This window comes from Gracilinanus agilis, chromosome 4 (genome assembly GCF_016433145.1).
Source record: "Gracilinanus agilis isolate LMUSP501 chromosome 4, AgileGrace, whole genome shotgun sequence".
NCBI lineage: Eukaryota > Metazoa > Chordata > Mammalia > Didelphimorphia > Didelphidae > Gracilinanus > Gracilinanus agilis.
In genome coordinates, this window is record NC_058133.1 from 249,405,241 (window position 1) to 249,431,849 (window position 26,609).

Sequence of the window (26,609 nt, forward strand, 5' to 3'; positions counted from 1 at the left end):
AGGTTTAGAGCTCCATAGCACTGGGATCACTTGGGCCTCTGACAGGGCAATGAAGATAGAAGATTTAATAGTTAAGAGTTCATTACTTAGGTTTGTATTTTAGCTGAAGTCATGGTTCAAAGCTGTTCTGTTGATGATTTGTGTTTAATCTTGTTTTTTTCCTTTCTGTTCAAATTTTTGTAAAACTTAATCCCCATTTCTTTCCTTTACTCTTCCCTATAACCCATCTTAGCTTAGCTCAGAATAGAAATAGCTTAAGAATAGGAGTTAGAATCTTTTATTGTTTTGGGAATACTTGAAAGGGTTAAGGGGAATAATTTAGTTTAGTTTTAGTGTAAGTGTAGAATTCTTTAGTGTAGTTTAGTAACATAGGAATCTGGAAATGTTGCAAGGTACAAATTTCCAAAAGACAAATGGGCATCTTGTAATATAGGGTTAATAACTGTGCCATGTTGGCCTGGGGCAACCTGTCAGTTGCCCTGGTTGGAATGTTGATGGTAGCATGAGACATAGGGCAAAGAACCAACTGCCAGTGGAGCCAAGAGCTGGGTTCTTTCTTCCCTGACCTCTCCCCTGATCACTCACTTATCCCTTACCCCCTGGGGTAGCTTAGGCCTAGAATAGGGTTTAAACCAATCTGCAGAACAATTTACCAATACTATTAGCACAACTGGCAAAACCTTTAGTCAAAGACCAACTTTATTATCTGGAGACCACAGCACTCTGACCCAGGGCAAGAAGACCATCCAGACAAGACATATTAGCAACCTCAGTCAAATATACCTTTCATCCTTAGAACTCAGTACTTCCTAACCCCTCTTTCCACTGCCTTGTTCCCTTTACTCTGTTATCAATAAACCCCTTAGGTAGGTGAATAACTGTGGTTATTCGCCTACCATCTAAGGCCAAACAGGAACAGGCAACAGGAAGGGTTCTGAGCAGTTTCAGCTGGAACAAACTCCATTGCTGAAGGGCAGGAAGTCCAACATCCATTTCCTGTCAGCCTGCCTTTCACCAATAGGAAGCTGCTTCCTCATATTTTAAAGGAGCCTGGTGTCTAGTAGTGAGAGTTTCACTTGACACTCAATTTCCTGGGATGGTTCCTTGTTACATTTATAAACAAGTTTCAAGCCCAGCCCGGGTCCAGCTCACTCCATCCTTCCAACTAGCACCATCCTCCTGCTAGCCTTATTACCAGCATAAGGCCCCTTTGACCCATTTATTATTTATTGCAAAACCCTGAAAGCCAGAAGCTAAGAAAGAAATGACCAGCAACTTGCAGGACTCCCAGGCCTTGAACTGGAAAATGAGTAAATAGCAGCAAGAAAGCTCTTGATCCTAGAAAATTTCTTCAGAGAAAAAGAGAGAGAGAGAAAAAAAAAAAAAAAAAACAGAAACAGAAGGAGAGGGTGAGAAACAAGCAAACACATGCAAACTCTCAAAAAAAAAAAACCAAAAACTGAAATTGGTCCCAAACTCTGGAGGAACTCAAAAGGGAGTTTAAGAACCAAGTAAGACAAAAGAAAAATGGGAAGAAAGTGGGGAAAAAGAAATTAAAGTAATGCAAAAAGAAAATAATAGCTTTAAAGGCAAAATTGGTCAAATGGCAAGAGAGACACAGAAATCAAATGAAGTAATAAGAAGAATAAAAACCTAAAAGTTATATAAGCACCTTGCCTTTAGTAGTTCAGTGGAAATTCCCAGTTATTTTATTATTGCCTATCTTTCCTAAGATGTAGTCAACCCAGGGTGGTATCCCTGTGGGATGTTTAGAATCACTGTCTCCCTTGATCTGATTAAAGACTTGTTCTTAATACCTACTTTGGTAGTTTTGAATGTTTTTTCAACTTGACACCATCCCCAACCTCTCTTAATACCTAATGTGAATCATTTCTTATTGTTGTATAATTTCTAACCATAGGAATGCAATTAAGAGAAACTAAGTCTCCAAGCCATAAAGAAATAGGTTTATTCAAAGAGGGACAATCTCCCAATAAAGCTGGACTTCTGGTCAAGACCAAAAGACCCCAAGCCTTGTGAGAGGACTTCTTTTATACCCAAAGAATATTACAATTTATGAAATAATCCAAGACAGTGATAAAAAATAGAGAGATCCAGATTTGTTGAAATAATTAGGAAATATTTCTTATTGGTAGAAGTCACTTGGTGATGACTTGAAAGTCACTTGATGGAAAAGAGGGGAGTTGGGGAGCCTGGAGTAGTGATGCAAAGATAAGAGTAGGTGGTGTTAGCTGGTACCAGGCTTCGAACCTGGGGTCAGGCTTAGTGACATATACTAGATCACAAGTTCAAGACTATAATTATTGCTGAGGGTACATGATAGAGCAACTTTGAAGGGTGGGGCTGACACTAAGACCTATGCTAAAGCAGTTATTTACTTAATTCAAAACCTTAATACTTATACTAAAATAATCACAAAGCCTACTAAAATCATGACTTATGCTAACTATCTTAGAATTACAATGATGATTAAAGACTACTGCTAACATTGAAATCTAATCCTCATATAAGGGGGTAGAGGATTTTTCACTCACACTATTTTTCCTGCGTATAGCCTGCTTTATATATATTTGTGTTAACTTAGGAAAAACACAGAACTATTAAAAACCAAATCTTTGTTCAATATTTAGGCCTCCACACATCCAAAACCACACAGAGCCGAAGGTCTTGGCACTCTGGCCACAGTATCCCTGGGAGTAATCACGTGCTAGATGATAGCTCCAAGGAACAATCTAAAAGGATGGTCCTTGTGGCATAGGCATGGTATGAAGATGGCATGGACACTGTACCCCTTGACCCAGGCAAACTGTAAACAGGGAAATTCCCTTGCTCCTTTCTGTCCTTGTGACTCCTAACCCAAGAACATCTGATAGTTTTTATAAGCCCCTGAGATTGGTATCATCTTTGAATCATCCTTTAAGTTGAGAAGGTCAAAGAGATGCACCTCCAGACTACACCTTGATACCACTGGACTGTTATCTCAGGCATCCATCTGTTCCCTAAACTATAAGGGTCTCCAGGTAGACCCTGGTCAGATGACTGAACACCCTACCAAATGCCTGAGTATTTACCACTCTAGAGTCATGTCCACACCATGGCACAGCATGGAGTACTCACTGTTGTAAGGAATATGAAAACCCCTGAACTGAAGCATTTTGAGGGCAACCCCCCAGGGTTGTTCCACTCTTGCTGTCTTGCTAGCCAATAATTCTATCTTACTAATAAATCTCTCTTTTTACTTTTAAGCTAAGTTTTGGAGTCTCGCATTCTTGCAAATGGCATCCTTCCCGAACCCAGGGATTCACCATTATACCCCATAACATCTGGTTGTAACCCCACAACACTTGCACTGGTGTGGGTCTTCTTGCGAAGGCCTCTGATACAATGAGGGAAACTTCTAAGACTAAAAAGGGTACTTAGCTTTTTTTTTTTATTTAATAATTTTTATTTTTTAGAAGAGTTAACATGGTTACATGATTCATTCTCTTACTTTCCCCTTCACCACCACCACCCCCGACTTTCCCCCCACCCCAGCCGATGTGCATTTCCACTGGTTTTAACATGTGTCATTGATCAAGACCTATTTCCAAATTGTTGATAGTTGCATTGGTGTGGTAGTTTTGAGTCTACATCCCCAGTCATGTCTGCCTCAACCCATGTGTTCAAGCAGTTGTTTTTCTTCTGTTTCCATTCCTGCAGTTCTTCCTCTGAATGTGGGTAGCATTCTTTTCCATGAGTCCCTCAGAACTGTCTTGGGTCATTGCATTGCTGCTAGTACAGAAGTCCATTACATTCTATTTTACCACAGTGTATTGGTCTCTGTGTACAGTGTTCTTCGGGCTCTGCTCCTTTTGCTCTGCATCAATTCCTGGAGGTCTTTCCAGTTCACATGGAATTCCTCCAGTTTATTATTCCTTTGAGCATAGTAGTATTCCATCATCAGCATATACCACAATTTGTTCAGCCATTCCCCAATTGAAGGGCATACCCTCATTTTCCAGTTTTTTGCTACCACAAAAAGCTCGGCTATAAATATTTTTGTACAAGTCTGTTTATCTATGATCTCTTTGGGGTACAACCCCAACAATGGTATGGCTGGATCAAAGGGCAGGCATTCTTTTATAGCCCTTTGAGCATAATTTCAAATTGCCATCCAGAATGGTTGGATCAGTTCACAACTCCACCAGCAATGCATTAATGTCCCAATTTTGCCACATTTCCTCCAACATTCATTGCTCTCCCCTTCTCTCATTTTAGCCAATCTACTAGGTGTGAAGTGATACCTCAGAGTTGTTTTGATTTGCATTTCTCTAATTATTAGAGATTTAGAGTACTTTCTCATGTGCTTATTGATAGTTTTGATTTCTTTATGTGAAAATTGCCTATTCATGTCCCTTGCCCATTTATCAATTGGGGAATGGCTTGATTTTTTATACAATTGCTTTAACTCCTTGTATATTTGAGTAATTAAACCCCTGTCAGAGTTTTTTGTTATAAAGATTTTTTCCCAATTTGTTGTTTTCCTTCTGATTTTGGTTGCATTATTTTTGTTTGTACAAAAGCTTTTTAATTTAATATAATCAAAATTATTTATTTTACATTTTGTAATTTTCTCTAACTCTTGCATGGTTTCAAAATCTTTCCTTTCCCAGAGATCTGACAGGTATACTATTCTGTGTTCACTTAATTTTTTTATAGTTTCCCTCTTTATATTCAAGTCATTCACCCATTCTGAATTTATCTTGGTGTAGGGTGTGAGATGTTGATCTAAACCTAATCTCTCCCATATTGTTTTCCAAATTTCCCAGCAGTTTTTGTCAAATAGTGGATTTTTGTCCCAAAAGTTGGGCTCTTTGGGCTTATCATACACTGTCTTGCTGATGTCACTTACCTCAAGTCTATTCCACTGATCCTCCCTTCTATCTTAGCCAGTACCAAACCGTTTTGATGACCGATGCTTTATAGTATAGTTTCATATCTGGTACTGCTAAGGCACCTTCCTTCACATTTTTTTTTCATTATTTCCCTTGATATTCTTGATCTGGTACTTAGCTTTTGATTTAGATCTGCTAGTTCCACCTAACTATGGCCATTAAGTATCTTAAGGTCTATTATTCAATCTGAAAATAGCTAAATCAGAAACAAACCTCCTTCAGGAAGAATTCTCAGGGGGAACAAGGACAAACTTGTTTCTATATATAATTGGGGGGAAATGTTAAGTTAAAAAAACAACAGTAATAGGGAAGATCAGAAGAAGGAAGATTGGGGAATAGAAGGGTTGTTTTAGACATGTTTAAGACGTTTCCAGGATGCTTAGTTTGAAGTGTCCAGCAAACAGTGGTTCGGGGATTTAAGACTGGAGGGATGAAAGTGGTCTGGACCTATAGCTCTGGTAGTCATCTGCAGAGACTTAATAGTTAAACTCCTGATGAAGCCATTAAGACTTAATAGTTAAACTCCTGATGAAGCCATTAAGAGTTACAGAAGGATAGCTAGCATTTATTTGGTATTCTAAAGCTTGAGAAACACTTTACAGTTATCTCATTTTGTCCTAACAACAGCACTGGGAGGCAGGTGATATTATACCCCACCCTTTTACAGATGAGGAAACTGAGGCAAATTGCCTTGCTAGGAAATGTCTGAGGCTCTATTTGAACTTCCCAATTCAGGTGCAGCTCACTTATCTACTGTGTCCGGGCATTACTTGATTGAGGAAAACCAGCACCATCCAACAATTCCAATATCTCTATGTATAGAATAGGGGAGTTGGGAGAAGGAGGGGGCGGGACAAAACGAGACGCAAAACGTTAGAAGAAGCGGGTGGGCATCGAATGCAGATGCCACGAAGGACCCGGATGTTAATGAATCCCGCGCTAAAATAGGAGTTGAAGAGGAAGGGGGGGGCCGGGTAACCAAGGGGGACGTCAGACATGCGCAGATCCCAACATTAGCTAGCTGGCTCAGTATGAAAGGAGGCGGACACCTCGGGCATGACGTCACAAAGGGTGGAGTGGGTTGAGGTGTGGGATCTGCCGCGTTCCCTTGCTATTACATTCTAATCCCCTTCCCCGCTACAAAGGTGCTCCACCCGTCCCCGCCACCGCCCTTAATTTTTTTTTTTTTTTTTTTTTTTGAGAGCGAGGGCGCGCGTGCGCTGGAATCTCCTAATGAGAAGCTTTCCAGATGGAATCTCTAACCGACGCTGGCTGTGATGGCTGTGGAGGATTCTTCGTCTTCGGGCTCCGTGAGTGTTCGCTTTTATCTAGTCATTCATCGTGATTTTCTCTTCATAGCCCTTCCTTTACGTGCCTTCTTCCGCCATCTTCCCTCTCTTCCCCACTCCTCCACCTGCTGATGCACTGATTAAACAGATTCCGCGGGGCACGTGAACTCGAACCCAAGGTATAACCGAGCTTACCCCCTCCCCCCAACTCCGGCACAGAGGCAGCCCTGACTGGCTCATGTAGGCAGCACCGGAGTGATGCTGTGCTTAGATTCCGGAAATTCGAGTTCAAATCTAGCCTCAGACTTATGCTTACCGTGACCCTGGACAAGTCATGTACCAAATGTGTACACATATGCACACATTTATATATCTGCATATCTAATTTGTTCAGCCATTCACCAATTGATGGACGCTTCCTTTCTAGTTTCAAGTTCTTTGTATTACAAAAAGAGATTAAGGTAAATATTTTTGTACATATACTGTAATGGAGCAGAGAGGACTCAAAAGTAACAGAATTCTTCCGGGGCCCTTCAGGGGGTCGGGCAACCTAGCTGGGTTTTCCCCCAACCTCTTATCTCACCTCACTTCCGTCCACTTGCCTGACCCACCCTGACCCTGCTGTAATGCTCCACTTGTGCTTTTGAGAAATTGCTTGTTTGTTTAACATATAAGGAATATCTATATATGTTTGAACACACCAATCCTATCCTACGAAATGCAGACCAAGGAAAATTCCGGCCAATTTATGTATATAATCTGTACTTATAGGGGTACGATTCTCAGTCATATGAGGAGGACACCCCAGTGGGCCTGATATTAAAGGTCCCTAAAACTGTTTGGCGTTTTTCATGAAGTGTCCCACTTCAATACATTTCCTCATTATTTAAAAACTTTGGAGGATAAGCCTGACAGTAGTATTGTTAGGCTAAAGAGTATATTACAGTTTAGTGACTTATTTTCCCTTCTTGATACCTCCTCTAAAGTCCTTGGTTGAAGAAAGATTTAACTACTAAGTTTTTCCTATTTTCACTTTCCCTAGGAGCAAGCCTGGCTGCAGGTTGTCCATACCTTTATCCAGAAAAACCTGTGTTCAACTATCAAAGACCCTTGTATCCATTTAGTAGAAGCTGTAGTTGACTGTGTGAAGGCTATCTGGGCATCCTCAGGAGGAACTGGCAGTCTCCACCTGCCTCTCAGCTACAGGTAAGGAGGGTAGGGCAGGACTCTGGAACTGAATTAAAGAGAGGGAGCCATATGTGCCAATAAATCCAAATGAAATGAATGAATATTTACAAAAATATAAATTTCCCAGATTAACAGAAGAAAAAATGGAATACTTAAATAATCCTATCTTAGAAAAAGAAATTGAACAAACCATCAATGAACTTTGTAAGAAAAAGTCCCTAAGATTCACAAGTGAATTCTATAAAACTTTTAAATAACAGTTAATTGCAATACTATATAAACCATTAGGGAAAATAGGTAAAGGATTCCAACCAATTTCCTTTTACAACACAAATATGGTGTTGATACCTCAATCAGGAAGAAAAAAAAAAGAGAAAACTATAGACCAGTATTCCTAATGAATATTTAAAATTTTAAATGAAATATTAGCAAGGAGATTATAGCAATAGTATGACCAAGTGGATATTATACCAGGAATGTAGGACTGGTTCAGTATTAAGAAAACTATCATCATTGGCCATATCAATAACAGAACTAACAGAAATTATCAATAGATGCAAAAAAAGCTTTTGATTAAGGGGGAAAAAAAAGTCAGTTGAGACACTAGGAAGGGAGAAGGTAGCAAGGAATGAATTTAGGGAAGGGAAGATTGGGGCACAATTGCTGTCTTCTAGGAAAGTCGGTACCTTGAAGAAAAAAACTTTTTTGGGAAGGGAGGAGGGCTCCATATGGGGAGGAGAAAAAGGACAATTGGTTTCTATACACATGTTAAAAATGCTACTTACTGGGGCAGCTAGGTAGCACACTGAATAGATCACCATTCCTGGAGTCAGGAGGTTCAAATCTATCCTCAAACACTTCATAGCTATGTGATCCTGGGCGAATCATTTACCTGATTGCCTAGCCTTTCTTACAATTGATATTGACAGGAGATAAAGGTTCAAAGACCAAAAACAAAACAAAAATTACTACTTACTACTATTGCTACTAATTCCTATTATTTCTAGTTAACATTTCCAATGCACTTGCTAACGAAGCGCTTTACAATTATTATCTCATTGGATACTCACAACAATCCTGGGAGGTAGGTGCTATTATTATCTTCATTTTGCAGGTGAGGAAACTTCGGCAAACAGAGTCGAAGTGACTTGTTCAAGGGTCACATGACTGGTAGGTGTTTGAGACTGAATTTGAGTTCAGGTCTTCCAGACTCCAGGCCTGGAACAATGTCTAGATTTTATATCCAAGATCTTTGATTCTCAGATGAAGAGGTATCACTGTTGCCATTTCATGTTTGAGGAAACTGAGGAGGCTGAAGAGGTCCAGAGATTTGCCCAAGGTGTCATGTATATGACTTAGTAAGTGGTGGAGATCCACACTGCAATTTACTAGACCATTGTTACCTTTAGGATCCAGTGTAGACTCTTGGTTGCCATTTAAAGCCCTTTATAGAAAAGGAAAACCAAAAAAACCTAAAAAGCCCATCCCAACTTGATCCAATTTTGCTTTTCCATTCTAATGGTACATTATTCTCCTTCATGTCCATTATGGGCCAATCAGATTGGCTCTCTTAGTGTTCCATATTTTGGAGGCCACATTACTCAACTTGGTGACTCTTCATCTCTGCCTCTTATATGTATTGTTTCTTTCAAAACTTGGCTTGAGTCTCACTCTCCATATGAAGCCTTTCCAGATCCTCCCTGTAGCTAATGCCTTCCTCATAATATTGTCCCTTTTTTCATGTGGGTTTTGTGTATTAGCATTTATATAGTGCTTTAAGGTTTGTAAAATACTTTACAAATATTTCATTTTATCTTCACAACCACCCTAGGAGTAAGGTGTATATGCTGTTATTATCCCCTGTCTTACAGAGGATGGTTAAGTGACTTGTCTAGGATCACACAATTAGTAAGAGTCTGAGGCTGGATGTGATCTCAGGTCTTCACTTCAGCCAGGTACTCTCCCTATTATTCTCCCTGTTGCTTATACATCTATGTATGTCCATGCTGTCACTCTAGGCCAGATTATAAGATTCTAAAAGACAAAGACTGGTTCACTTGTCTTGGTGTCCCCAAAACCTAATAGTGCTTGACAAGTAGCAGGCCTTTAATAAAAGCTTATTAATACATTACGAATAACAGCTTGTTTCAGTAGAGAAAAATAACATGTTCAACTCACTTTTTTTTTTAAACCCATACCTTCTGTCTTTGAATTGATACTAAGCACCAATTCCAAGACAGAAGAGCTGTAAGGACTAGGCAATTGGGTTAAAGTGACTTGCCCAGGGTCACAAAACTAGGAAGTATCTGAGGCCAGATTTGAACCCAGGACCACCTGTCTCTAGGCCCAACTATTCACTGAACCACCTAGCTTCAATTACTTTTAAACATTGGTAGCATAAAGCTTTATTCATTAAACATCAAATTGACCATATTATATCCATCTAAGAGAAAGAATAAGCAGCAGCATCAAGTACAGAAAGCTTGTCTTGAAGCCAGGAAGACCTGGGTTTGAGTCACTTTGATATACTGGATGTGTGGCCCTGGGCAAATCACTTACCCTTCAATGCTCTGATAAATTATCTTAAGTCTGTAACTTGAAGAGAAGTTGCTGATTTACATTGGGAGAGGCAGTTTCTTCATCCAGGTGTTTTCTACAATAGTGAAATCACAAGTCTAGTCTTTGTTCCCCTAAGAAAACTATAGAAAGGGGATTAAAAAAAATAAGAAAAGGGGTTAGCAAGTGAAGGGAGTTTCCTGTGTTCCATGCTTTTCCTAGAATGCTCTTGATTCTTTAACTCTGTGCCTTCCTCAGCCCTGATATTCCTTGCCATCCAATTATTCAGATTCATTTCCTTTCTGTTAGTCCATCAACAGCCATTCATTAAGTGCCTGCATATACCATGAACTGTGCAGTGTGCCAACGACAAAACAAAAACGAAAGTGCCTGCACTTAAGTCCTGCATGTTTTATTGGAAAAGATAGCATGTAGAGATATCAGTAAACAAGGAAATGTGTGGAGCAGAGCAAGAACCACTACAGAATTGGGAAAGGCTTTGTGTAGAAGGTGTCACAAACTGAATTTTAAAAGTAATAAAGTATTCTAAGAGGTGGGGATGAGGAAGGGAGAATACTTGATGATGGACCTGTACTAAGGTGGCAGATTGTGAGGAAAAGAAGGTTAGTTTGTCTGGTTTACAAAGTAAATGAAGGTGAATGATATATAGGACTAGAATGGTATGATGGAGCTAGATTGTGAAGGGCTTTAAAAGCCAAATAGAGGTATTTTTTATGTTTGATTTTAAGACAAGAGGGAGGCAGTGGAGTTTATTAAGTAGAGGAATGTACATTTTGCACTGTTGTGGAAGATGGATTGGAGTGGGGAAAGAAAGAGACCAAGTAGGAGATCAGGGGAGAGGTGATGAAGGCCTGAGTTAGGGTGGTAGCTATATAATAGAAAAAAGAGGGTAGATTTTTGAATTGTGACTTCAGAGATCTGACAGCATATTGGATATATAGATAAGGTAGTGTAAGGAGTAGAGAATAATTCTGAACTTGCAAACCCAGAAAGATGGTGGTGTTCTTGACAGAAATATAGAAATTCAGAAAAAGGATGAGTTTTGGGGAAATAGTTTGTTTGAGACATGTTGAATTGGAAGTGCCTGTAGGACATCTGATTTCTTCTCTCTGGAGAGAGATATGGGCTGGATAGATAAATCTATGTGAGTCATTGACATAAAGATGAAAATTAAACCCATGGGAACTGATGAAATTACCAAATAAGAGAATGTAGAGTGAGAGGGGGACCCAAGACAGACTCTTGGGACACCCACAGTGTCCATCCATAGGGGAGGTGATATGGATAATAAATCAGCAGAGGAGACCAAAAAAGGATTGGTTATACAAGAAGAAGACAACCAAGAAAGAGCAGAATCAGGAAATGGGGAGAGCAGCCAGAACAAGTGCAGTATCTCCTCCTGAGAGGCTAAGAAGGATGAAGATCAAAAAAGACCATCAGATTTGGATATTTTGATATCAGTAGGAACATTGGAGAGAGCAGTTTCAATTGAGTGATGGAGGTGTAAGGGGTAAAAAGGGATTTTGATTGGGTGAATATTAGAAGGTTTGGTTGCCATGGAATTGAATAATTATCAATTCACAATTAAAGAATAACCTCAAGTCAAAATTACTTTTATGGAAGTTTATTTACAAATGAGAAGAGAGAGAAATTAAGAAATTTAGAGAGAGGTTAAGGTAAGATAATTAACCTGACAAACTAAATATAATTCGCTTAGGTCCCTGGTTTAACCCAAGCAAATCTAACTAGTCCTCAATTGGAAAAAGGCCTAGCCTTGAGCCTAGGGCTGAGGCCTGAAGGCCTTGAAGGCGTATGAAGCAAAAGCTTCAGTCACAGAGTCTTTTTTGAAAGGGTAGTTCCTTAAGAGAAGTTCAGGAAGATTCAGTCTTTACATTCACCATGTGGAATTCTGAAGGAAATTTTTAAGAATGGTCTCACCAAGGTTTCAAGGTCCCAGCTCCAGAACAAGAAAAACTCCTTCAGATCCAAGAAAAAACTGCTGAGCTCACTGAACTCTCTTTTAAAGGGGCTTCTTTTGCATCACTTTCTGTGCCTTCCTCTTAGTTTATGAGTCCAATCACAACAGACACTTTTCTTAGGACTGCCCAAGAGGCTGTCAGTAAAGGACCTCCCAATTTGTGAGTTAAGTGGAGATGTTTTCACCTTTGGTAATTAAATCTAAAGATGAGCAGGGTAGATTTAATCTAATTATCACAGAGGTCAGAAGCTAGATTGCAGAAGGTGGAAATGGGAGGGTTTTGGTTTTTTTTTTTTGGAAGGGAGTTTTAATTAACTGGAACACTTCCGACCTGCCTCAGCTCTGCTGACCGCTACTGTCTCACTATTCTTTAACCCACTCCTTGGTTGGCTAGACTTTTCTACCTTCCCATCCATGTACCATTCATGATAGGCAACCATCCAACCATCACGGGTCCTTATTCACTCTTGCCATTCAGTACTTTGTGCTATTTTCTTCTCTCTGATTCAACATCAAAATTAATCTCCATTAGGGAGTGTTTTTTTTTAAACTTTTATACCCGACCCTCTTTATTTTTTTTCTTATTTGTACACTCAATGCTAGCATAGCCCCTGGCATATAGTAGATGCATAATCAATACTTGATATATTGATTGTTAAATTCTTACTCATTTCCTGAAAGCTAGATGAAATTTCTCCCCTTCTCTTTCTCTTTCTTTGATCTGGTCTTCTGCTTGGATTTATAAAACCAAATTATTGGGAAATGATTTATTCTCCCTTCCTTTTTAAGACAACAAAAATGACCAAATAAATGCATTATTTTAGCGAATATTCAGGGCTAACATGCTAAGTCAAGACTCTTATGACACTATAGTAAGGCTCCTTCCTTGCAGCCATCTAGTTGTTAAAATGTCCTATTGGTAGTCATTGCTCTTGGCATTTCCTAAGTGAGAGTAAGGTGGCCAATTGACTTACAACTTAGTTTCCCACTTTACTAGTTTAGGTGTGATTTGAAACTACTTAGAAGCAGGGCAGTAATTCTCAGCTTTTTAAAGGATAAGGACTAGAATACTGAGTTTGGGGTGAAAACTTAAGATACTTTGTTGCTTTCTCTCATGACTTTGGGCAAGTCACTTAGACCTTTGGCTCTTCAATTTCTTGCAAAATAGGACTTGACTAATCATTTCTAAATGCCACTAAATCTGGCATTTCTTGAACATGAAAATGGTTTTCAGGCACCTCTTTCCCCTTCTCAGCATGCTGTAGTAGCTTTTTGTTGGTATCTACACTTAAAAAAAATACGTAATAGCAAAAAAACTACAATGAATTAAGTAATTACTTTGTATTTTATTTATTAATCATGGTATCTATATATATATTTAAAAATAGTAACATATAGGCAAGATATCTATTTTTTAAAATCTTTAATTCATTTAGAGCATTTTTCCATAGTTGCAGGGTTCACATTTTTTTCCCTCCCCTTCTCCCACCCCCCTCCCATAGCCAATGAGCAATTCCACTGGGTTTTACATGTGTCATCAGTCAAGACCTATTATTGATATTTGCACTAGGATGATTGTTTAGAGTCTATATATCCTCAGTCATATCCCCAACAACTCATGTGATCAAGCAGTTGTTTTTCTTCTGTGTTTCTACTCCCACAGTTCTTTCTCTGAATGTGGAAAGTGTTCTTTCTCATAAGTCCCTCAAAGTTGTCCTGGATCACAGCATTGCTGCTAGTAGAGAAGTCCATTATATTTGATTATACCACAGTATATCAGGCTCTGTGTATAAGGTTCTCCTGGTTCTGCTCCTGTCACTCTGCATCAATTCCTGGAGTTGGTTCCAGTTCATATGGAATTCCTCCAGTTCATTATTCCTTTGAGCACAATAGTATTCCATCACCAACAGATACCACAATTTGTTCAGCCATTCCCCAATTAAAGGATATTCCTTCATTTTCCAATTTTTTGCCACCACAGAGATCATAGCTATAAATATTTTTGTACAAGTCTTTTCCCCTATGATCTCTTCGGGGTATAAACCCAGCAGTGGTATGGCTGGATCAAAGGGCAGACAGTCTTTTATCGCCCCTTGAGCATAGTTCCAAATTGCCATCCAGAATGGTTGGATCTATTTACAACTATATCAGCAATGCATTAAAGTCCCAATTTTGCCACATCCCCTACAACATTCACCACTTTCCTTTGCTGTCATGTTAACTAATCTGCTAGGTGTGAGGTGGTACCTCAGAGTTGTTTTGATTTGCATTTCTCCAATTATAAGAGATTTAGAACACTTTTTCATGTGTTTGTTGATAGTTTTGATTTCTTTATCTGAAAATTGCCTATTTATGTCCCTTGCCCATTTATCATTCGGGGAATGGCTTGATTTTTTTGTACAATTTATTTGGCTCCTTATATATTTGAGTAATTAGACTTTTGTCTGAGTTTTTTGTTATAAAGATTTCCCAATTTGTTGCTTCCCTTCTAATTTTGGTTGCATTGGTTTTGTTTGTACAAAACCTTTTTAATTTAATGTAATCAAAATTATTTATTTTACATTTTGTAATTTTTTTCTAACTCTTGCTTGGTCTTAAAATCTTTCCCACAGATCTGACAAATATACTATTCTGTGTTCACCTAATTTACTTATAATTTCCTTCTTTATATTCAAGTCATTCACCCATTCTGAGTTTATCTTGGTGTAGGGTGTGAGATGTTGATCTAAACCTAATCTGTCCCATACTGTTTTCCAATTTTCCGAGCAGCTTTTGTCAAATAGTGGATTTTTGTCCCAAAAGCTGGGATCTTTGGCATATAGGCAAGATATATTGCCTATTCTGTGTAAGAATTAAAATTTAGTTATTATATTTATATATTAAAATTATGTGGCCGCCAGGAATCAACAATTCAGGTTGATTCCGTAATTAAATCAGACCCAAGTCAGCATTGGGTTGAGGAGTTTATTTACAATCAGGAAGGTGAGTAGTGATAAAGAGAAGAGGGAGGTTAGAAGACTAAATAAATGAAGCTGTAAGCCACAAGGCCCAACAGCTGGATAGGCAGAGTTTAGAATTGGCCCAGCTAGGCCAAGGAAGCCAGCCTAACTTACCCACGTGACAATACAGAGTGTAATCTGTCTGTGGTCTCAGGAGATGCTTCTTCTTCCAGTTCCAGACGCCAACTCCCCTCACAGGAAGTTCACTAACTTACTTAAAGAGAATGTGTCTTTCATCACTTCCTGTGGTCCACCTCTAATTCAAATGGACAAATGGCAGTTTCTACATTGATTTGGACTGCCCAAAGGGCCGTCCCTTATTCTTGATTTGTTACTTATTGTCACGTGTGGGTAACTCGTCTCCCCTCCCCACTAAGGGAGGTGGGAGTGACATCATTAGCACGCCTGGGTTGGGTAGATTTTTGACTATTAATAGGATCTGGCTATTCTATTTACACATCTGTCTATATAAGGTATGTTTGCTTATTTCTTGCATCAGAATACCATCCCAGTTCCAGAGGGATCTGTAACTCAGTTTCTGAGAACCATTGCTATATTGGATGTATCCAGCTCTGACGGTATTGGTTCCAAGGCAGAAGATCAGACTCAACTTATAATAAATACTGGCGATCACATAATTTCATATAATCATTGTCCAATCATTAATTTTAACCATTACAGGTTGCATAGAGAAGCTTTTGTCTTACTAAATAATTCTTTTCCCTGTACTTAAAAATTATTTTTTGTGGAGGTAGAAATAATTCATTTTTTGAAATTTTATTCCTTTCCAATTCAGTATTCAAATGTTTCCTTGTTTTAAATTCTTTATTCTGAGAGGGAAATAGGCAGGTCCTTAATAGCTATTAGCTGTCCTAACATAATTAAAAAATATTTTATTTTTTCCCTATTAACATGTAAAAACAATTTTTTAACATTCTTTTTTTTTTTTAAACCCTTACCTTCTGTCTTGGAATCAATACTCTGTATTGGTTCCAAAGTGAAAGAGTGGTAAGGGTTAGGCAGTGGGTATCAAGTGACTTGTCCAGAGTCACACAGCTAGGAAGTGTCTGAGGCCAAATTCGAATTTAGGACCTCCCATCTCTTAGGCTTGGTTCTCAATCCACTGAGCCACCCAGCTGCCCCCACATTCATTTTTTATAAAGCTTTGAGTTCCAAATTCTCTTCCTTCCGTCCCTGACATAGTAAGCAATATGATATAGGGGAGGAACGACCATCTACTCAAAAGAATCTTGAATTTGGTGTCAGTGTGTCAAAGTCTCACAAGCCAGTGTTAAAAGAGTATTACAGCCAGCAAGTAAGTACAAAATATGGGATCAGGTAGTTTTTTATCCTAGTCCCTGATGCAAAGATGGTCTGGCCCTTCATTCACCAGTGGCTGGTTAGTTGAGAGTTATCCTAATTATTCTAATATATTCTAATTATTCAAGGGGGTCTTAACCAGTCAACACAAGGACTGTTTCAATCCAGTCTATCTGTATATCCCATATCATTTTATCCAGTCAACTCAAGGATTGTTTTAATCTTGTCTATCTGAAATGGGACTTAGGTTGAGGAACACAAAACTCAACTTGTTTTGATAGAAAGGCACCCAGACTCTATCTTAGTGATTGACTGAGAGGAGTTCACCATCTTTCTGAACTTCATCACTCACAATATAGATTTTACATGTGTAATTATTCTACTGTTATTTTAAACCACATTTATGCATTTTTTCTCTTTATTTTTCTTTCCTTTTTTATTTTGCAAATGGCTAATGGTGGAAATATGATTTGTGTTACTTTATATGTATAATGGGTGTATTGTTTTTCTTGCTTTCTCAGTGGGAAAGGAGAGAATTTGGGAAGGAGAGGATTTAGGAAGGAGAGAATTTGAAACTGAAAGTAAAAAAAACCAAACAAACCCAAGTATTGCCTGTTCAGGAGAAATTTGTTTGTCAATTACAATTAAGTTAACCTTAATGCAGTAGTTTCTTTTTTATTGACTGTGTGAGATAAAAAGTGAAACCCACTAACTTAAATAAAAAAATTTTGGAGTCAGACAGTTGAGAGAAGAAGAGACAGAAATTCATTTTTTTTCCTCATGAGGAAAGGCAAATGCCCTGGTGACAAATTGCAGATGCCTGGTGTTATATTGATTTCTGGGACAAGATGGATACCACTTTGAGTGACAAGACCTGCAGTTGAACACCTTGGAATGTACCCAGATGCTGTGAGCCAGGGCAAAAGTCAGTTGGAGCTCACCCTATAAATACCCACCAGGCATAGCACAAGTTGGCTCAGACTGGAGCAGAACTTGGGAGGTGGGAGATCAATTGAAGGAGGGTAGGCGTGTACCTGCAACCCAACTTGTTTTACTGAGAGAGCTAGAGAGCAATCACCATCATTGTCAATAGAGCTGAGAGAGAACAGTGTACTGTCTTCAAAGATCATCAGTAGCCTTCCCTAATCTCTGTCTTGGCCCTGGCCAAGTCAGACCAGAGTTAGTGTGAGGGTGAAGAACCTCCAGTCTCTACCTGATCTAGCAATCTCCAATAGTTTGATCATTAGCTTAGATACATTAGCAATAAGGTTCCCAAATCCTCCATCCTTTCCCTTGTTCCTAACCCCATTAATTAGAATCAAATACAGTGTTTTATTACAAAGTACCTTTCCTGAGTGGTGAATATACCTAAGCCTTTGGGAAGGGGAGTCAATTACTTGCAGTCAAATCTTCACCATTATTCAAACAGTGCACCAATAGCCCTTATCAATATTTATTCCAACCCCAGGCTGAGGAACTAGAGAGGTTAACTACACATATAACTTCTCAGTGGTTCCCTGTCTGGGGCAACTGTTAAAAGGGCTCAGTTTAGCAAGTCTGTCAGGAGAGGAGAGTCATAGCATTTTGCCAGCAGTACTTACACAGAGGCCGTGGGTGAGTGTGTTCTCTCCCACCAAATCCAAATCCAACTTTTCAAAGCTTCTGATATCTATCTTCCTTTTTTATAACACTGGGTACAAATACGGCATTTTATAGGTTTGTGACACAAGATCTCCCCCATCCCTTTGTCTAGAGGTCAGGACTTAAAATCTATGCATGAAGTCTACCCCCAAAATAGCAAAATACATGAGCTCATCACATAGGAGAGGGTAAGAGTATCACCCTAAATTTTCCAGGGAAAAAGGAGATAAGGAGCCAGCTGTAGCTGGACTGAGTGTCCTTGTTATTGTTTCTTGAGTCCTGAAGATGCCCTTGAAGTGAGATAAAAAGTCTAGTCCTAAAATAACTAAACATCCTCAAAGCTGAAAACAGACATTTCATTTCTGGTGGTGGGGATGTTGTAAATTGGATGCTTTGTCTTGAGAATATGCCTTGAGAATATTGGGGTGTGAACTGAGTGCTTTACTTTGAGAATTACACACTTAATTCTTAATTCCATTGATCTAAAATAAAATAAGGTAAAATAGAACCCTAAAACAATATTAGTGAGTCTGTCACTTGTTAACAATATGTAAAATATTCAAAACCTGTTTGTATTTTTAGTCTGCCTATATTGCCTTTTGTGAGATTAATAAATTAATTCTAATGTGTAATAATAGTAATCCTTTTACATTTGACTTTAAAATTTCATTTGTCCAGCACCAAGAATCATAATTTTCCCTTTCTCTTATTTCTAATATTCTAGTATTTGTTAAAAACTCTTATGTTTATCCTTTATGAACCTATTTCTACTTTGATTTTCTTCTTAGTCTTAATTTTCCATATGAAGAACCCAATGTTAGTCCATTCTCTTTATGGAAGTTGATTGATTTTCCCAGTAGATCATTCATTTCCTTTCTTGGTGGTTCTTTCCTAACTCTTCTAGTTTGGAGCAATCAGAACTTCTTAAGGTTAAGGTACTGTTTTTATTTTTTTTTAAATCCCTTACCTTCTGTCTTAGTGCTCTTACTTAGTGTCTTATTGCTCCAAATTAGACAATGCAATAAGGGCTAAGCAATTTGCCCAAGATCACATAACTAGGAAGTGTCTGAGGTCAGATTTGAACCTTCCAGACTTGAGGCCCAGTGCTCTATTCACTGTGCTACCTTGCTTCCCCTTAGGAGATTTTTTTTTTAAGTTTTATAATGTATTTTTTCTTTGTCTTTAAAAAAATTATTTTTTCAGTTACATGTAGAAATATTTTTCCATTTAATTTAACTTATTTATTCTCTAATAATATATAAAAACAGTTTCCAACATTTTTCAAAAAGTATTCTTTTTCAAATTATCTCCCTCCCTTCCCACCCTCCCCAACTCCTTCCCACATTGAGATATTTAAGTAATCTCATATATTTTACATGTGCGATCATGTAAAGCATTTTTCCATATTCTTTTATGGAAGGAAACTGGAACCAAAAATTTTTTCTTTGGTCTGGCTTTAGTTTCTATTAGTTCTTTTTCTCTGTAAGCAAATGACTTTTATCATGAGTTCTTTGGGATATTTTATATCATTGTATTGCTGAGAATAGCTAAGTTATTCATAGTTCTTTATTGTATAGTATTCCTGTTACTGTGTACAATGTTCTCCTGGTTCTGCTTATTTTACTCTGCTTCAATTCATGTAAGTCTTTCCAGGTTTTTCTGAGCTTTCCCTGCTTTGGCCCTCCCCCCCCCCCCTGCCTTTTTTTTTAAACCCTTACCTTCCGTCTCAGAATCAATACTGTGCATTGGTTTTAAGGCAGAAGTAAGGGCCAGGAAATGGGGGTTAAATAACTTGCCCAGGGTCATGCAGCTAGGAAGTGTCTGGAACCAGATTTAAACCTAGGACTTCCCATCTTTAGGCTTGGCTTTCAATCCACTGAGCAGCTTAACTCCCCTCCTGCTTGCCATATCTTACAGTACAATAATTGTATTCCATTGCAATCATATACTATAACTTACTTAGCCATTTCCCAATTGATGTGTATTCCCCACTTTCCAAATCTTTGCCCCCACAAAAAGAACTGCTCTAATTTTTTTTGAGTGTATAGGGGCTTTTCTTTTTTTAATTTCTTTGCGATACAAACCTTATAATAGTATTGATGAGTCAAAGAATAATTATTGTTTTATTGCACTTTGGGCATAGGCCCAAATTGTTCTCCAGAATGACTGAATCAGTTTACAACTCCTTCAACAGGGCATCTGTACCATAGTTTTCCTACATCCTTTTCAAGTTTTTTTCCTTTTCTGTCATCAAAAATGTAAGAAATAAAGTGGATATAAAAGGATAGATTTAAAAATATTATGGTTATAAAAGATTTATTAACAGCCATTAGAAAATTGAAGCCACGTGTGATATTAAGAGTTAGTTTGAAGGGACCTGCCATTGCCTCCTCCTCCTATCCTGGCTTAGCTCCAAATCACCAAAAAGGAAGTACCAGTCCAGACTCTCACTTTTTATCCTTCTATCTAAGTGATTACACTTCCCACCCACGTGATTATGCAAGAGAGGAAGCCAGTTGGCTCTTGGAAAATGTAGTTTGAAAGAGCCCTAAATATCCATAGGAAGTTTAGATCAGGGACCTCAAAATATTAGTTCAAGGACTCCCCAAATTTCCAATATCATATAACCAGTTGTTTTAACCTGCATTTCTCTAATAGTGATTTAGAGTATTTTTTGCATGGTATAGAAAACTTTAATTACTTTGAGAACTGCTTGTTCATGTTCTTTGATCATTTATCAGTTGGGGAATGTATTATAGATTCAATTCATTTCTCTATGTATTTGTGAATTGAGGCCCTTCTTTTTTAGAAACTTTAAAAAAATTTTGCACCGTTACGATTCTTGTGTATTACTTTTTATCATATTTTCCTCTGTTGAATTTCTGACCACCAGCTACCCCAATTTTCTCTCTTTTCTATCAGCCCCACCTCCCATTACTTTATTCTGTTCCCTCCAATTTTCCTATAGGATAAGATAGATTTCTATATCAAATTGATTGTATATGTTCTTCCCTTTTGAGCCAATTCCGATGAGGATAAGGTTCACATACTCCCCTTCCAAGCTCCCCAATCTTCCCCTTCACTGTTAATACTCATGCCTCTTTTAGGTGCAATAATTTATATTCAGAAAGACTTGCAAAAAAATATTTATAGCTACGCTCTTTGTGGTGGCAAAAATTTGGAAAAGGAAGGTATGCTCTTCAGTTGGGGAATGGCTGAACAAATTGTGGTATCTGTTGGTGATGGAATACTATTATGCTCAAAGGAATAATGAACTGGAGGAATTTCATGTGAACTGGAAAGACTTCCAGGAATTGATGCAGAAGGAAAGGAGCAGATCCAGGAGAACATAGTATACAGAGACTGATATACTGTGGTAGAATCGAATATAAGACTTCTCTACTAGCATCAATGCAAGGATCCAGAGCAAGACTGAGGGACTTATGAGAAAGAAAACTAGCCACATTCAGAGGAATAACTGTGGGAGGAGAAACACAGAAGAAAAATAACTGCTTTGAACACATGGGCTGATGGGGATATTATTGGGGATGTAGACGCTAAACGATAGCTCTAGTCCAACTATCAATAATATGGAATTAGGTCTTAATCAATGATACATGTAAAACCCAGTGGAATTGTGTGTTGGCTATGGGGTGGAGGGGGTGGGGGGAGAGGGAGAGAACATGAAACATAACTGTGGGAAAATATTCTAAATAACTAAATAAAAAAGGAAAAGAATTACATTCCATTTTCCTCTTCCTCCTCCTCTCTTAATAAGCTTCTTTCAGGCCTTAAATTATTATTTTTTTATATTATCTCATCATATTTAATTCACCCCTTTGCCCTAAGTCTATGTGTACTTCTAACTGCCCTAAAAATGACAAAGTTCTTTGGAGTTACAAGAATCATCTCCCCAGATAATAAGGTTGTACAAAGTTTAACATTATTGAATGTCTTTTGATTTCTCCTTCCTGTTTACTTTTTTAAATTTTTTTTTAAACCCTTAAGTTCTGTGTATTGACTTATAGGTGGAAGAGTGGTAAGGGTAGGCAATGGGGGTCAAGTGACTTGCCCAGGGTCACACAGCTGGGAAGTGTCTGAGGCCAGAATTGAACCTAGGATCTCCGTCTCTAGGCCTGGCTCTCAATCCACTGAGCTACCCAGCTGCCCCCTTTCCTGTTTACTTTTTATGCTTTTCCTGCAACTTGTATTTGACAGTCAAATTTTCCATTCAGCTCTGGTCTTTTCATCAGGAATGTTTGAAAGTTCTTTAATTCCATTTAAATACCCATTTTTTCCCCTGAAGGATTCTGCTCAGATTTGCTTTTTTGGTTGAAGGCCTAGCTAGCTCCTTTGCCCTCTAGAATATCATATTCCAAGTCCTCTGATTCTTTAATGTTTATGCTGTTCAGTCTTGTGTTATCCTGACTATGGCTCCATGATATTTGAATTGTTTTTTTTTTTGGCTGCTTGCAATATTATCTTCTTGACCTGGGAGTTCTGGAATTTGGCCATAATATTCCTGGGAGTTATCCTTTTGGGATCTTTTACAGGAGATGATCAGTGGATTCTTTCAATTTCTATTTTGTCTTCTGATTTCCATCATGTCAAAGCAGTTTCCTTCATAATTACCTTAAAATTTTTTTTTATTTATTGAAAGATAATTTCTAAGCTCTTTTTTAAAATTTTGGCTTTCAGGTAGTCCAATAATTCTTAAATTATCTCTCCTGGATTTATTTTCCAGATCATTTATTTTTCCCATGAGGTAGTTCACATTTTCTTCAAATTTTTTTCATTTGTCTTCGACTTAATGTACTTGCCCAATCAAATTTTTAAGGCATAATTTTCTTAAGTGAGTTTTTGTATCTCCTTTTCCTTTTGACCAATTCTGTCTTTTAAGAAGTTGTCATGTTTTTGTATATCTTTTTTCCATTTGGCCAGTGTGCTTTTTAAGATGGATTCAATGGATTTTTGTGCCTCTTACCAATTGGCTTGTTTGTTTTTTAAACCCTTACCTTCTCTTTTGAAATCAATATTGTATATTGTATGTTGAATTGGTTCCAAGGCAGAAGAGTGGTAAGGAGCAAGCAATTGGAGTTAAGTGATTTGTCCAGGGTTACGTAGCTGGGAAGTATCTGAGGCCAGTTTTGAACAAAGGTTCTGACTCTCATCTCTGAACTTGGCTCTCAATCCATTGAGTCACTTTGCTGCCCCTCTCTTATTCTGTTTTTTAAGGTATTTATTTTGTATTTTTTTGTGCTTAATTTACCAAACTCTTAATTTTTTTTTCATGATTTTTCTGGTATCACATTTCTGTTCCCAATTTTTCTTCTACCTCTTTTATTTGATTTTTAAAATCCTTTTTGAGCTCTTCCATTAATTCTTTTTGGGCTTGGGAATAATTCATATTTTTCTTAGAGGTTTTGGATGCAGCAATATTGATTTCATTGTTTGTGTTTTGGTTTCCTCTGAGTTTATGTTTTGATCTGCCCTGTCACCAAAATAATTCACTATATTGAGTTTCTTTTTTTTTTGTTGTTTGCTCATTTTGGTAATCTTTTTCTTTTAATTTAAAAAACTATTAAAGTTGGGCTCTGTAACTGAGGTGAAAGTAGCACTCTTCCAAGCTTTAGGTTCTTTGTGCATCTGCTTTCAGAGCTGGCTCTGGGCAGTTTTCAGTTCTTCAAAGGTGGTACATTTAACATACTTCAGACCTGTGCTCTGATTTGTGAGTAACCCCAAGTACTCTTTTACCCCTTGGAACTGTGACTAGGGTTCTCTGCTCTCCTGTGGCCACAAGTGCTAATGTGTGTTAGTGCTTCTCCTGCTCCTGAGACAGCCCCAGGACTTCTTCCTACATTGAATCATAGGCAGTGCAATAAGAGTCTTGAACCCAAAGCTAGCAAAGGGACCTTTTGTAATCTCTTTCTGAGCAGTTGTCTGACTCTCCCTTATTGTTTTTATCTGAGAGCTATGGAAGTCATTGCTGCTGCTTTAGCTGAGCCTAGAAGCCCATTGCTGCAGTGAGGCCTGCCCTGGATCACTGTTTTGTATTCCATCTCTATCCCATTATACTAAATCCCCAATTTAGGCCTTCTACATTGTTTTGGGCCGAAAAATTACTTTACCTTGTCTTTTTTGGGGATTATGCTTCCAGAATTTATTCTGTCATTATATTTTTTAAAAATTATAATTTTTTTTTGGAGTGTAATTTGATAGTGATCATATGGTCTTTGTACCTTGTCTGCCATCTTGGCTCTACCTTCTCCCCACCCCCAAACAACTTTTGACAATTGTTTTCTATTTTATTATTCAGATTTTCTCTCTCTCTCCTTTCCCTCCCCTTCCCTTAAGTGATAAATAGTATGATATAGATTATATCAGTGCTTTCATATAATGCATATTTTCATATTGTTTATGTCATGATAGAAGATACATATATATTTTTTGAACCCTTACCTTCCACCTTAGAATCAATACTCTGTATTTTGGTTCCAAGTGTGCAATGGGGATTAAGTGACTTGCCCAGGGTCACACAGCTAGGAAGTGTCTAAAGTCGGATTTGAACCTAGGACCTCCTGTCTGGCTCTCAATCCACTGAAGCTACCTCTGCCCCCAAGAAGACACATATTACACATACAATAAGAAACTCATGAAGGAAATAAAGTGGAAGATGGCATGCTATGATTTACAGTCTGATTCCAACAGTTCTTTCTTTGCTTGTAGATACCATTTTTTAATCTTATGGTTGTCTTGGAAATTTGCTTTGCTGTTTGTTAATGGTTTAGTTGATCATTATATAATATTTCTATTACTATTTACATTGTTCTGGGTCTTCTTACTTCATTTTGTATCAGTTCATATAACTCCCAATTTTTTTCTCTCTCTTTTTTAATATTTTATTTTTTTAGAAAAATTTTCCGAGGTTACATGATTCCTGTTTTTACTTTCCCCTTCACCAGCCCTTCACTCCCCCCATATCCAACGTACATTTCCACTGGTTATAACATGTGTGATCAATCAAGACTTATTTACATATTATTGATAGTTGCTTGGTATGGTCGTTTAGAGACTACATCCCCAACCATGTCCGCATCAACCCATGTGTTCAAGCAGTTGTTTTTCTTCTGTGTTTCCACTCCTGCAGTTCTTCCTCTGAATGTGGGTAGTGTTCTTTTTCATAAATCCCTCAAAATTGTCCTGGGTCATTGCATTGCTGCCAGTACAGAAATCCATTACATTCAGTTTTACCACAGTGTATCAGTCTCTGTGTATAATGTTCTTCTGGCTTTGCTCCTTTCATTCTGCATCAATTCCTGGAGGTCTTTCCAGTTCACATGGGATTCCTCCAGTTTATTATTCCTTTGAGCACAATAGTATTCCATCACCAACATATACCACAATTTGTTCAGCCATTCCCCAATTGAAGGGCATACCCTTGTTTTCCAGTTTTTTGCCACCACAAAAAGTGTGGCTATAAATTTTTTTGTACAAGTCTCTTTATCTATGATCTCTTTGGGGTACAAACCCAGCAATGGCTGGTTCGAAGGGCAGGCATTCTTTTAGAGCTCTTTGGGCATAGTTCCAAATTGCCATCCAGAATGGTTGGATCAGTTCACAACTCCACCAGCCCCAGTTTTTCTGAATACATCCTGTTTGTCATTTCTTCTGGTGCAATAGTATTCCATTACAACTATATACCACAGTTTTTTCATCCATTCCCCATGTGATGGACATCCCCTGAGTTTCCAAATTCTTTAGCCATTATAAAAAGAGCTGCTATGAATATTTTGGTACAATTAGGTCCTTCCTCCTTATTTCTGATCTCTTTGAGATACAGACCAAGTTGTGGTAGCTAGCTGGGTCAAAGGATACGCATAATTTTAGGGCCCTTTGAGTATGGTTCTATATTGTTCTTGAAGAGTATCTGTTTACAGTTCCATCAAAAGTATAGGGGGCAGCTGGGTAGCTCAATGGATTGAGAGCCAGGCCTAGAGACGGGAGGTCCTAGGTTCAAATCCGGCCTCAGCCACTTCCCAGCTGTGTGACCCTGGGCAGGTCACTTGACCCCCATTGCCCACCCTTACCAATCTTCCACCTATGAGACAATACACCGAAGTACAAGGGTTTAAGAAAAAAAAAAATCTAAAAAAAAAAAAAAAAGTATATTAGTGTTCCAAGTCTTCTCCACCATTTATCATTTTCTTTTTTAGTCATGTTAGCCACCTTAGGTGTCAAATGATTTCTCAGAGTTGTTTTTATTTGCTTTTCTAGGAAAGGAATTCTTAATCAAACAGAGAGAATAGAGGCAATTATGGAAGAAAAAGTGGGTAACTTTGATAATGGGAAAAGGGAGGGAGCTTTTTACAAACAAAATGAATGTACCTAGGATTAAGATAAGTGGTGAAATGGGGGGGAAATCCTTTTATCAAAATTTTCAGATAAAATAAGGTATATGAACTGAGAAGCCATTATGCAATAGATAAGTGGTCTGAAGAAATGAGTAGTTCTCAAAAGAATTCCAAACTACAAATGCCAAGTAAAAGAATGCTCTAAATAATATGAAGTAATACAAATAATAAGGGAAATGTAAATGAGATTCATAATAAGAGAAATGTAAATGGGAAATAATTGTGGCCCAGAACCCAAGATCACTTAAGTC

General features: G+C 38.0%; 1 protein-coding gene across 1 annotated transcript in view; it reads left to right on the forward strand.

Moving 5' to 3' along the window:
• The first annotated feature begins 5,938 nt into the window (after positions 1-5,938).
• The window catches only part of CTC1 (CST telomere replication complex component 1), a 57,512-nt gene continuing 36,841 nt past the window's right edge, over positions 5,939-26,609 (forward strand). The window contains 2 exon segments of the mRNA XM_044673689.1: positions 5,939-6,265; positions 7,287-7,450. Coding sequence (XP_044529624.1) covers positions 6,233-6,265; positions 7,287-7,450 — 197 coding nt within the window. The 5' untranslated portion in view covers positions 5,939-6,232.